Consider the following 13,420-nt stretch of genomic DNA (forward strand, 5'->3'; position numbering starts at 1 on the left):
GAATGAGAGGAAGGATGGGAGAGGGATCTGGGATTGTTATGTAAAACAAGATTGTTTTTAACTGAAAGAAAAAAATATTTAAAAAAAGAAAAAAGTCCTTAATAATCAAATATCTAATCAGATTATTTTTTAAGTACAGAAACTTCATAGGTAAGGAGCATTTATAGGGTTAACAAAAGAAAAATGATTTATTTTCTACACACACACACACACACACACACACACACAAGGAAAGGTGAACTTGAGTAGAAATGACAGGCAGGATTAAAGACAGAACAAAAGGTTAACAAAAATAGTTCAAGTTTAATTAACGACATCATTTAATTAAGAAATATAGTCCTTGATCTATCCTTGTGCATCTTGAGTATTTGTGTTGTCATACATGTTTCAATAGAATATAAGTCAAAATGATAAGTTTCATGTAAGAACAAATAATGAAATTTTTACATTTATTAATTTCCATATGTTGAACCATCTGTGAAGCTCTGGTATTAATCTGATTAGGTCACAGTGGATAATCATTTTGATACATTATGAATTTGGTTACAAATATTTTATTAAAAAATATTTTCTCCATGTTCATCAGAGATGTTAGCCTATAGTTTTCTTTCATTCTATCCTTCCTTCCTTCCTTCCTTCTTTCTTTTCTTCCTTCCTTCATTTCTTTTATGCTTTGCTTGGTTTTGTTTCAGGGAAATACCAACATTGCACAACTTTTAATAGAAATCTTTCATCATTATCTACTTTACCAAATAATGGGAGGAGTATTGGCATTGGTTCTTTTCTGAAGCTCTGGTGGAATTATACCCTAAATCCATCTGGAGACACATAGAGGTCTCTGAGAGATTGTGGATATGAGCAACACACTTAAATGTAATAAAGGCAATGCACAGCATGCCAACAGCCAACATCAATGTAGAGAAACTCAAAGAAATTCCATTAAAATCAGGACCAAGACAAGGCTGTCCACTCTCTCCATAGCTAGACAATATAGTACTCAAATTTCTATCTAGAGAAATAAGACAATAAAAGGAGATCAAGAGGATACAAATTCAAAGGTTAGAAGTCAAACTTCCACTATTTACAAATGATATGGTAGTATCACCATCCCTGACTTCAAGCTCTACTATAGAGCTTGGTATTGCCACAAAAATAGACAGGTAGACCAATAGAAATAAATTGAAGACCCTGATATTAATCCATGTACCTATAAACACCTGATCATTAACAAAGAAGCTAAAACTATACAATAGAAAAAAGAAAGCATCTTCAACAAATGGTGCTGGCATATCTGGACACTGCCATGTAGAAGAGTGCAAATAGATCCATACCCTTCACCATGAACAAAACTGAAGTCCAAATGGATCAAAGACCTCAATATAAATACAGCCACACTGAACCTCTTAGAAGAGAAATTGAAAGGTGCCCTCGAATGAATTGGCACAGGAGACTACTTCCTGCACAGAACACCAGTAGCAAAGACACTGAGATCAACAATTAATAAATGAAACCTCCTGAAACTGAGAAGCTTCTGTAAGGCAAAGGACACAGTTAAAAAGACAAAATGGCAGCCCACAGAATGGGAAAAAGATATTTGCCAACTACATATCTGACAGAACTAAATAGAGAATTCTCAATAGAGGAGTCTAAAATGACTGAGAGACTTAAGGAAGTGTTCAACATCCCTACCCATTAGTTAAATGCAAATCAAAACAACTCTGAGATACCATCTCACTCCTGTCAGAATGGTTAAAATCAAAAACTCCAATGACAGTTCATGCTGGAAAGGTTGTGGAGAAAGCAGAACACGCTTTCACTGCTGGTGGGAAAGCCAACTCATACAGCCACTTTGGAAATCAATATGGAGATTCCTCAGGAAAATGGGAATAAGTCTAACACAAAATCCAGCAATTCCACTTTTGGCATATACCCAAATATGCACATTCATACAATAAGGAAATCTGTTCTACAATGTTCATATTGGCATTATTTGTAATAGTCTGAACCTTGAAGCAACCTAAAGGTTTCCCAACTGAAGGGTGGATAGAGAAAATGTGGTACATTTAGGATACAACTCTGTAGATAAAAATTATGGAATTTTGAAATTTGCAGGCAAATGGATGGCAGTAGAAGAAACCATCCTGAGTGAGGTAACCCAGTCACAAAAAAGGAAACATGGTATGTACTCACTCATTTATGGATTCTGGATATGGAACAGGGAATTACCAGCCTACAATCCTACCACCAGAGTCTGGGAAACAGGGAGAACCCTAAGAGAGATATGCGTGGTACCCTGGGGAACTGGGATGGGACAGGATCTCCTGAGCAGATTGGGAGCATGTGGGGAGGGGAGAGGGAGCTGGGAAAAAGAGAGGGGGAGAAGAGGAAGGAGAGGAGGACTTGGGGGAGCAGGAAGGTTGAGTCAGGGGAAGAAGAGAACAGAGCAGGATGAGAGATTCCATAATAGAGGCAGCCATTATAGGTTTCAGGATATATCTGGTACTAGTGTGATTTCCAGAGATCTGCAATGATCACAACAACTGGCAGTCTAAACAAGAGTGGAGAGGTACCTTAAATGCCTTTCCCCAATAATGAGACTGATGATCACCTTATATGACATCCTATAGCCTTCATTCAGTGGCTTATCGCAGCAGAGAAAGATACCCACAGCTAAACACTGAACTGAACTCCTGGAACCCAGTTGCAGAGAGGGAAGAGTGATGAGCAAATGGGTAAAGACCGGGCTGGTGAAACCCACAGAAACAGTTGACCTGTACAATGTGGAGTTCATGGAACCCAGACTGATGGCATACAGACCATCATGGGACTGATCCAGGCCCCATAAAGCTGGGTGTCAGTGAGGAGGCCTCCCTAATCTATGGGGCCTCGGATAGTAGATCAGTATTTATCCCTGGCATATGAATGGACGTTGAGAGCACATGGAGGGATGCTCTCTTAGCCTAGAAACATGGTGTAGGGCCTAGACAGACATTGGAGATATCCTATGGAGGGCCTCACTCTCTCTGGGGAGCAGAGAGTAGATGAAATGAGGTGTTGGGGGTTGGTGAGGGTGGGAGAGAAAGGGAGGGAGAGGGAGCTTGGATTAAGATGTGAAGCAAGCATGTTTCTAATTTAAATTTAAAAAAGGGGGAAATCAGATACAGTTCTAAACAGAATTCTGAACATAAGAAACTCAAATAGCTAAAAGACATTTAAGGAACTGATTAAAATTCTTAGCCATCAGGGAAATACAAGTCAAAAAACTCTAAGATACCATCTTTCACCTATCAGAATGGCTAAGATCAAAAACACCAATGACACTGAAGTATGGCGAACACTTCTCAGTTTGGAAATCAGTATGGCAGTTTCTCAATAAATGGGAATCTACCTAAGACTCACCAGCATCACTCTTGGATATATACCCAAAGGATGCACAATCATTCCACAATGACATTTGTTCAAATTTTCTTATACCAGCATCATTTGTAACAGCCAGAACCTGAAAACAACCTAGATGCCCCTCAACCTAAGAATGGAATAAGAAACTGTGGTACATTTACACAATGGAGTATCAAATTGGCAAAGAATGGGCTGGCAAAACCAGCAGAGACAGCTGATCTGAACAGGGGAGAGCTCTTGGACCCCAGACCGACAGTGGGGAGGCCAGCATGGGACTGATCTGGATCCCCCAAATGTGAGTGTCAGTGAGAAGGCCTGGGCAACCTATGGGGCCCTGAGCTGTGGATCAGTGTCTATCCCTGGTATACAAACTGTCTTCATGTGTCTATAGCACAAAGAGAGATGCTCTCTCAGCCTGGACTCTTAGGGGAGTGCCTGGACCCTACCAAGAGTAAAATGACAGACTCTAGATATCCCCTATGTGGAAGGATTTGGCAATAGGGTGGGAGGGAGGGGGGAAGGGGAGTGTGGGAGGAGGGGAGGGAGAGGGAACTGGGATTGACATGTAAAACAAGCTATTTAAAATTAAAATAAAAAATGATAAAAAAGAAACTGTGGTACATTTACACAATGGAGTATTACTCAACTGTAAAAAACAATGACATCTTGTGTGGGAACACCAGACCTTGAGCAGAGACCCACTTCCCCTTCTGCCTGGGAGTAGGCAGCTGTAAGACAATGTTTAGTAAAAACATGTTTACTAAAAACGATACAATAAGTTCCTGGGAAAGGCCTTCCCACAGAAACCGCCCTGACCTCGACCTTGTCCAAAGACTAACCGCACCTTCAAAAACCCACACACATCCACCTTTGGCGTATAGATTATGGGCAGCCCCTTGTTCTGGTTGTACTTTCATCTAGCTTTTCGCCCACTGCTGTGTTTTGGCAGACTGGTCCTATTTATTGGGTACATTTGTCAGCCTCCCCTAAGAAGGTAGTGACCCCTTACTATGATCTCATTTTACAATTGTTGTGGAAGGCGCACAAGTTTAGCATTCAAACCTTTGGAAAGAGTCCTGATAAAATTATCCTTCCTTATGGTAAGGAGGAGGTGGAACATCTACAGATTTTCCATGATGGGTGGACCCTGTTTATTACATCTACAGGCGCACAGTTTGATAACCAATATCCCAACAGCCCCTTGATGTCTTTTTTCAAACAACACCCTGTGATCTTTCCCAAGATTTTAAAGGAGAACCCTCTAGTTGGAGCTCGCTCAGTCTTTACAGACGGCTCCTCCAAGGGTTTCGCGGTGGTGGTTTCTTCTCAGGTGCAGAAGAGGGTACCCATAGGGCAGATGTCAGCACAAGCCGCCGAGTTGTTTGCATGCTTGATGGCTTTCCAAATGTTTGAGGGAGAGCCCTTTAATTTATATACTGATAGTGTTTATGTTGCCAACATTGTTAGACCTTTAGAAACTTCTCCATATGTTCTTCCAACCTCCCAGGTTCGTTCCTTATTAGTTCAGCTCCAACATCTTATTTGGCAGCGCATCCACCCTGCTTATGTGGGATTTATTCGTGCACATACTAACCTTCCAGGACCCCTTGCCCAGGGCAATGAAATTGCTGACTCCTTGACCCGCCCTAGGGTCTTATTTACTCAGGAGCAGCTGGCCCACCAGCTCCATGAGAGGTATCATCTAAATGCCCGCTCCATTAAATTTCACACTGGGTGCCCCTTATCCATAGCTACACAGATTACCTCTCAGTGCCCTGATTGTGCCCCTTATCATAATTCTCCCAATGAGGGGGTAAATCCCCGGGGCCTCAGGGCCAACCATCTCTGGCAAATGGATGTCACTCACCTGCCGCAGGCAGGGAAATTAAAATATATGCATGTCTCTGTGGATACGTATTCTAAACTGATTTTTGCCTCTCTCCACTCAGGAGAGAAGATTAAAGATGTTATTTCTCATTGCCTGCAGGCCTTTGCCTACATGGGCGTACCCGATGCCCTAAAAACGGACAATGGCCCTGCCTATGCCAGCAATCGCTTTGCTGCCTTTTGCAGGGAACATCACATTGTCCATTCTTTTGGTATTCCTCACAACCCCACGGGACAGGCTATTGTGGAGCGCACCCATGCCACTCTCAAACAGTATTTTAAGAAAATAAAAAAGGGGGAGTATGTTACCTCCCCCAATATTCAGTTATCCACCATACTTTACATTTTAAATTTTTTGACCGTAGACCGTAATAATTTGTCTGCTATGGAGAGACATTGGAACAAACCCTCCCAGTCCTTGGGATGGGTCAGATGGAAGGATTTGATTACAGGAAAATGGCAGCCACCCACTCCCCTACTAGCTAGGGTCCGAGGGGCTGTTTGTGTTTTCCCTCCAGGAAGTGAGAAGCCCATTTGGGTCCCCGAACGGTGCATCAGGCATGTCGACCCCAATACTACTCCGGATACTAGTAATGCTCACCATGATAAAGATGATCCAACCATTGCTGAACACTCAGGTAAGGGAAATATGGGTGCTGGTGAGGATTCCCCCCCCATGTTAATGCCAGTTAGTCATTCCAGCTCCCTGTTCATCAATTTTTATAACACCAATAATACATTGGAAGCGGCTGCTGCCAATGAGATTAAAAAGTCAGAAACTAGACATTCTGAGTTTCCCCTCCTAAGCCTGATACCAGGGTCAGGAAGTAGGGGAATCCAAGAGATTCCCAGCGGCATATGCTTTTAATCCCAACACACCTTTATGCAAGTCCCAGGACAGCCTCCAAACAATACAGAGAAACCCTGACTCAAAAAAAAAATTGGTACTGGTATTAATTAAAGAAAAAGACAAAGACAAAGGTATATGGAATGGAAAATTTTGTTTACATTTAAGTTCTATTTTGTGAGTCATCTCTAAAAACTTTTGGCCAAAAGCCTGGCCTCTCTACCTTGCATATACAGAGTTACAAGGATTAGGTACGGCTGTACCACATGACTGTAGCTCAAATGGAGGAATGATAAAAACATATAGGACTTTTTAACCTTTTTAGTTCAAGGATTGGCTGGAGTTGTTCTTTTACATAGATTTCAATTAAGGAAGCTTCATTGCAACAGACTAATCATGACCTAGGGAAAAAGGATGACTGAAAGATGCATGTATGTTCTGAATGTATGGTGTGGCCACACCGGTATGTATGAAATGTGATTGTGAATGCGTGAGTGTGAACTGCTTATATGATTAAAAGGATACTTAAATCCCTTCAAAAATAGTTAAGAAGCTACCTAGATTGCTTTAAATATAGCCAAAAGGAACATCCAGCCAGTCTGTTAATGTTTTAACAGAAAAATTTAAGATGCAAATGAGGCCTTGTCAGCTAGTGAGAGCTCTACAGGTTAGATTGGGAAAGAGTGCTCACAGACTCCAAATAATTTTAAAAAGTTATTTGGACACAGTATAGTTTACAATCTTTGAGTGATTTTCAGAAGTTTTTGGGAAATATTTAATGGATATGTCCCTTTTAATGGGCATCTACAAATAATCTAAGTAGTAATCCCAATTTACCTAGATAGTTAACCAAGGAGGGTAGACAAATCCTTCTACTGTTATGGTCCAGCTTCAACAGTTCAAAAAAACTTTTTTTTAGAAAATAAAAAAGGGGGAATAATGTCCCCAGTCCCCACATGACTCATCAAATAATACACTCCTCATTTAAAAATTTTATAATGTGAATGCCAGTGAGCTTCAGACAGATTCTGGCATGATGGAACTTGAGCAACCATTGCTCAGGTCAAATGGAGACATCCATGAACTAGACAGTGGAGAAGACCCTAATTTGGGGTCGAGGGCATGTTTGTGTTTTCTTGTAGGAAAAGAATAAAGCTTCAGCAGCTATCAGACCAATTAGTGAGATGCATGGAGCAGAGAAAAACTGGACCTGAGACCATGGGAGCCTACCTAATCCAGTTTGAGTGAGATCTCCTAAATCAGTGTTCTTGACCCTTGATGTCATCGAATCTACAGCCCAAGAAAGAAAGAAAACAGTCGGTTCGAGATTTCCAGTTTCTCAACAGACCTGCTGCATTAACCTTCCGGACCCGTGAGTTTTCATCCCGAAGCCAACAGAGAACTGGAAAAACTAACTGTCTGCCCTTTACACACCTTGACACAACAGAATTCATTTTGCCAGTTTTCCCTTTAGGGGAAAAAAGGACCCATTTAAAATATTTGGACATTGGTATGGACTATGATGAGTGGCAAAAGCCTCTTTTCAGTATTTGAACAGGACATGGTCACTTGAAATATCAGACTTCATGGTTCCTATTTCTGGAATCACGACTAGGCCAGTGTATTTTTCTGGAGAAATGCAACTTGTCCTAATGCGACAACTATTGTTCATATTTTTCGTAATGCTACATGTGTAACATCAATGATTGTACCTAATGTATCTGTGCAAGTGCACTTTCTAAATGCTTTCCTGAGCAGATCTTGAAACGATTGGAAACTTTATCAAATTGTAAATGTAAATCACATGCGGGTTACCCTTGTAACAGATGAAGGCTGGTAGAATGTTATGGCCCAGATCTGGTGATGGGTATGGTGATAGAGAGGCGCTATGTCAATGGGGGTCCTGGAAATGGTGGCAGTGGCGGTAGGCATTCTGGCTTTATGCCGAGCTCAAACGTGCCTTGTTCCAGAGACAAGAGATCCGTAACCAAGTATTGCTTAGCTTAGCCCATGGCAATCCCGATAGCCATGAAGGTTGGTTACAGATGATTTAAGGTTGGGGTATCTCCGATGACGGGCAACCTGTGGGGAAGACCCCTCCCACCTAAAACAGGGGTTCAAGGTCCCCCAAAGACGGGAAAGGGAGGGTGACCCTACTTGACCTAAGCCAGGAGTGCCTCATTTGAAAATAAAAAGGGGTGAATTGTGGGAACACCAGACCTTGAGCAGAGACCCACTTCCCCTTCTGCCTGGGAGTAGGCAGCTGTAAGACAATGTTTAGTAAAAACATGTTTACTAAAAACGATACAATAAGTTCCTGGCCACTTCCCCTTCTGCCTGGGAGTAGGCAGCTGTAAGACAATGTTTAATAAAAACATGTTTACTAAAAACGATACAATAAGTTCCTGGGAAAGGCCTTCCCACGGAAACCGCCCTGACCTCGACCTTGTCCAAAGACTAACCGCACCTTCAAAAACCCACACACATCCACCTCTGGTGTCAGAGCAGAACCAGCCAGGGGAGAGGAGAGAGCAGAAGCTTCTCTGGTGGGAGCTTTTCTTAGGAGGTTCTCCTGAACCTTTTTGGAGCCTGTTTAAAGTTTTCTTTATATCATTGAACGAGTCTCTGTGTTTTCAATACCCGACACCCTCCGCACGTTCTCGGACACAGGCCGCGCAGCAGACGGAACAATCTTGAAATATGCAGGGAAATGGATGGAATTAGGAATAAAATCATGAGTGAAGTAACCCAGAGCCAGAAAGACAAACAAGGCATGTACTCATTCATAAGTGGATATTAGAAGTAAAGGGAAGGATTATCAGGCTACAATCCATAACCCCAGAGAACTAAGGTAAAAAGTGGAACCCTAAGTTGGACACAAATGGAGGGCTCCAGGGAGGGGCATAGTTAAGATCTCCTGGGTAGACTGGGAAGGCTGGTAGAAGATAGGGGATGGAGGATGAGAACATCAAGGATCAGGAAGACAGAGTTGATGGGGAGACAGAGGGTGACAGCAATGAAAGAGATATCTTGATAGAGGGAGACATTATGGGGTTAGAGAGAAACCTGATGCTAGGGAAATTCTCAGGAATCTACAAGTATGACTGCAGCTAAGACTCCTAGCAAGAGTGTAGAGTGTCTGAAGGGGCCTTCCCTTTAATTGGATTAGTGATTACCCTAACTGTCATCATAGAACCTACATCCAGTGACTAATGGAAGCAGATGCAGTGATCCACAGACAAGCACTGGACTGAGCTCCTGGAGTTTAGCTGAAGAGAGCTAGGAGGGATCCTATGAACAATGGGGGTTCAAGCATGATGTGAGAAACACAGAGACAGCTGACCTGAACTAGTGGGAGCTCACACACTATGAACTGACAGCTTGGGAACCTGCATGGGACTGAAGTAGACCCTCTCAATGTGGGTGACAGTTATGTGACTTGATCGGTTGCAGGGGCTGGAAGTTGTGTACATGTGTGTCTATGTGCATGAATCTATACTGCATATATACAAAAATAATCAAAGAAAAGTGGCTAACCATTGAAGAGTGGGATAAGAATGAAAAGGGAACAAGGAATGGCATCTGGAAAGGAGTAGAAGGGGAAATGGAGGAACTATGCAATTCTATTTCAATTAAAACAAATTTTAAACAAGTACAAAATTCTGAAAGCACTAATAAAATTTTTCTTTAAAAATCATACATTGAAGACCTCAACATAAATCCAGACACACTGAAACTTTTAAACTTCTTAGAAGAGAAAGTGAGAGGTACCCTTGAATGAATTGGTACAGGAAACCACATCCTGAAGATAACTCCAGAAGCACAGACACTGAGACCAACGATTAATACATGGGATCTCCTGAAACTGAGAAGCTTCTGTAAGGCAAAGGACAAAGTCAACAAAACAAAAAGGCAGCCCACAGAATGGGAAAAGATATTCACTAACCCCACATCTGACAGAGGGATGATCTCTAAAATTTACAAAGAACTCAAGAAGCAAGTCTCCAAAATACCAAAGGATCCAATTAAAAAGTAGAATTCAGAACTAAATAGAGAATTCTCAATAGAGGAGTCTAAGATGACTGAGAGACTTAAGGAAGTGTTCAACATCCCTACCCATTAGGTAAATGCAAATCAAAACAACTCTGAGATTCCATCTTACTCCTGTCAGAATGGTTAAAATCAAAAACTCCAATGACAGTTCATGCTGGAGAGGTTGTGGAGAAAGCAGAACACTCTTTCACTGCTGGTGGGAGTGCCAACTCATACAGCCACTTTGGAAATCAGTATGGAGATTCCTTAGGAAAATGGGAATAAAAAAATCATGCATGTCAAGCAAAAATCAGGTTTGGTGTATAGTAAATAGAAAGACTACACAAAGTAGGATATATAGGAAAGTGGGGGGTATATCTGAGAGGAGTTGGTGGGGGATCATGATTAAAATATATAACATCAACATAGTAAATAATTTTTAAACAAATAACACAATTTGTATCAAATTTGTATCAAATTGTTGTATCAACACTATAGAAGACACAATTTTTGATGAAAATTCTATTACATCCAACTAAAAAAGGAAAACCCTAAATAACATCATTGTTACCCAGGGATGTAAACATGGGCCTAGAAGAAACCCTGTACTGCTCAGTTAATTTACTCAAACCACTGTGATCCAAAAAATATTAACAAATATCCACTGATTGGGCTCTGTCACCCTTAACACAAGCAAGTATTCCATGGTGGAATGAAGCACAAAGACAAATTATTTCTATATTAATGGAAATGCTCAGCTCTGCAGCTCAACAGAAAATTAGCATGAAATGTACAATCATTGTTTCTGATTTAAAACCAACAAAAACATGACAAACGCACATTCCTGACTGAGATGTAAATGTATAAACCTACACTTACCATTGGTTTTCCTCAGTTCCTCCACAAGGCACTGTGCTTCCTCTTGTACACGGTCCTCGATGTTCCTTTTGCCCATGCCCAGATTCCTCAGAGTCATGAGTGAGAATCTCCTTATCTCTTTCCACCTGTTTCCATTGCTAAAAACAATACCTGAAGAAATAGTAAAACACCAGAAATAGGTTCTGGGAACAAATGAGATCTGAAAGGTGGAAACCACAGAGAGGTCCAACCTGTACCTCAGGAAGAAAGTCCAGCCCCTCCTTTCAGTCTTCACTTTCACAGTCAACCCTATGCAGCACTCACATGAACACTTACTTACCAAGGCCTTTATTAATTCTTTCAGCCATTGGGAAGTCTCCTCTTCCAGCAAACTCCTCCCCATGGTCAATCAGTGCCTCTTTCACTGTTTCATACCCATGCAACACCACAGTGGGCTTCATGCCCAAGTACAGGGTGAACACAGGGCCATAGACTTTTGAGAACTGCAAATAGGAAAGAAAAATGTAAATACTATTGAATAAAGTCAGTTTTATCACCATGGAGTCAACCTCATTCACAATAAAATTATCACTGCATTTTAATATTTTTATTCAGGCAAAAATCAGCTTCAAGTTGTTCTGAAGAGTATTTATATCACATTATGATGATTATCAGTTATTGATCATCTACAGTGAACCATGTAACTGATGATGCTCAGGTACTTGATACATAAAGTTTACAATAAGTTTTCACATTAAAACATTCAGGAAGAAGCTGACCATCAAAACTCCATGTATGCCACGTACCTGTCTCCTCACTGCCCCCACTCTTTCAGTGCCTACCAACCCTACCCACAATCACCCCTCCCATCCTACTCACCATGTCCTAGTCCCCAAAATTGGGCAGAAATGCTCTGTTTGAACAGAGGTCTTTCCACTCTAAGCTACAGAAGTCCAGCCCACAGATGTGGAGACATACTCAACAGTCCTCTCCAATCAGAAGACCAGATAAGAAGCAGAAACCAAGTAACAAAACACACACTACCAAACCTGTATTTATAAATTGAATACTATGCATCAGACTTTTGATGCCATAATTACAGGTTTAAAAAACAACAGAGGACCACAAAGTACTAAGACCATCAAGTGACTCCTAAGAACTTAAAAAGCTGTTCAAGGTAAAACAATGTCTGACATAAAATTATACTGTGGAGATACAATGATATAAACAGTGTGGTACTAACAAAAAATAGACAAGTAGACCAAAGAAACAGACAAAATGATGATGAAATAAAGCAACAATGCAAGGCCCTCTTATATTTATTTGAGATGTAAATTTGTAAATCAGCACAAATGATTCTGTTCTGCAGTCCAGGTTTGGCAGTTGGCTACTACAAACAGATGGTGGTTACCACAGACACTGCACATAGGCATGCAATATTTCCTGGAAAAACAGTTCCTTCTCTGGCAGCATTCTTAGACCTAGATTTAGGATTTACAAATATTAAAAGTAGATATAAATATCACCAATATGCCAAAATCTTGGCTTTTTTCTTGAAGTTCTTGCATTATTCCATGTCCATTAGTGTTTAGTTAAATTAGACATCAGTTAGTTCTTTTAGTGTCCAGAATCAAATAGATAACCTCAATAAAAATGGATATCTAAAATTCTACCTGTTTATTGAATAATCTGTTACTCGCTATTGATTTCAACGAAATACAGTGGGGAAAAGCTGTTTTTCCCTTTTTCTTTTCTTTTCTTTTTTATTTTCAAATTTAAATTTAAATTAGAAACAAGGTTGCTTCACATGTCAATTCCAGGTCCCTCTTCCTTTCCCTCCCCTCTGATGCTAGATTTTCATTAAAAGGAGCGTTCAATGTATATTATTTATCAACATATTGGAGGAGCACAACGAATACTTACATTGGTCAAGGATCCACTGATGTTCTTCACATCTATTTGGAGGAAATTGCCAATAATTGGGAGAGGAGTAGGGCCAGGAGGGAGCTTCCTTCTCTCAGAGCTCTGTCTCCAGAGTGAGAGGAAAACCAGACTGGAGAGAATAAACACCAACACCAAAACTGCATCCATGGAGACCCTTCTCACTGACACAGCTGTGATCAGCCAGCATGGAGCTTTTATAACACTATCTGCTGGATCAACATGTTCCTCTTGAAACATCAGTAGATAACAAATCAGATAACCTTTAATCTCTCTCAAGAAGACTTTGTCCTTTTGATAGAGATAAAAAAATAAGTTGTTCTTTACACTTGCCCTTCTTTACAGGGTACCCATTTGAATTTCGGTTTAATGATACTAATTATTGTCCAAATAGTGCTAATGAAAATAAAAAATGTATTTATAATATGCAACTACTCTTGAGAAGCAATGAATTAA

General features: G+C 40.7%; 1 protein-coding gene across 1 annotated transcript in view; it reads right to left on the bottom strand.

The window, feature by feature from the left end:
* Positions 1–13,127, bottom strand: part of LOC101823450 (cytochrome P450 2C25-like) — a 36,533-nt gene extending 23,406 nt beyond the window's left edge. The window contains 3 exon segments of the mRNA NM_001281686.1: positions 11,045–11,194; positions 11,364–11,526; positions 12,947–13,127. Of these exon segments, the coding sequence (NP_001268615.1) occupies positions 11,045–11,194; positions 11,364–11,526; positions 12,947–13,114 (481 nt within the window). The 5' untranslated portion in view covers positions 13,115–13,127.
* Between the last annotated feature and the right edge of the window lie 293 nt (positions 13,128–13,420).

This window comes from Mesocricetus auratus, unplaced genomic scaffold (genome assembly GCF_017639785.1).
Source record: "Mesocricetus auratus isolate SY011 unplaced genomic scaffold, BCM_Maur_2.0 Super-Scaffold_4256, whole genome shotgun sequence".
Classification (NCBI taxonomy): domain Eukaryota; kingdom Metazoa; phylum Chordata; class Mammalia; order Rodentia; family Cricetidae; genus Mesocricetus; species Mesocricetus auratus.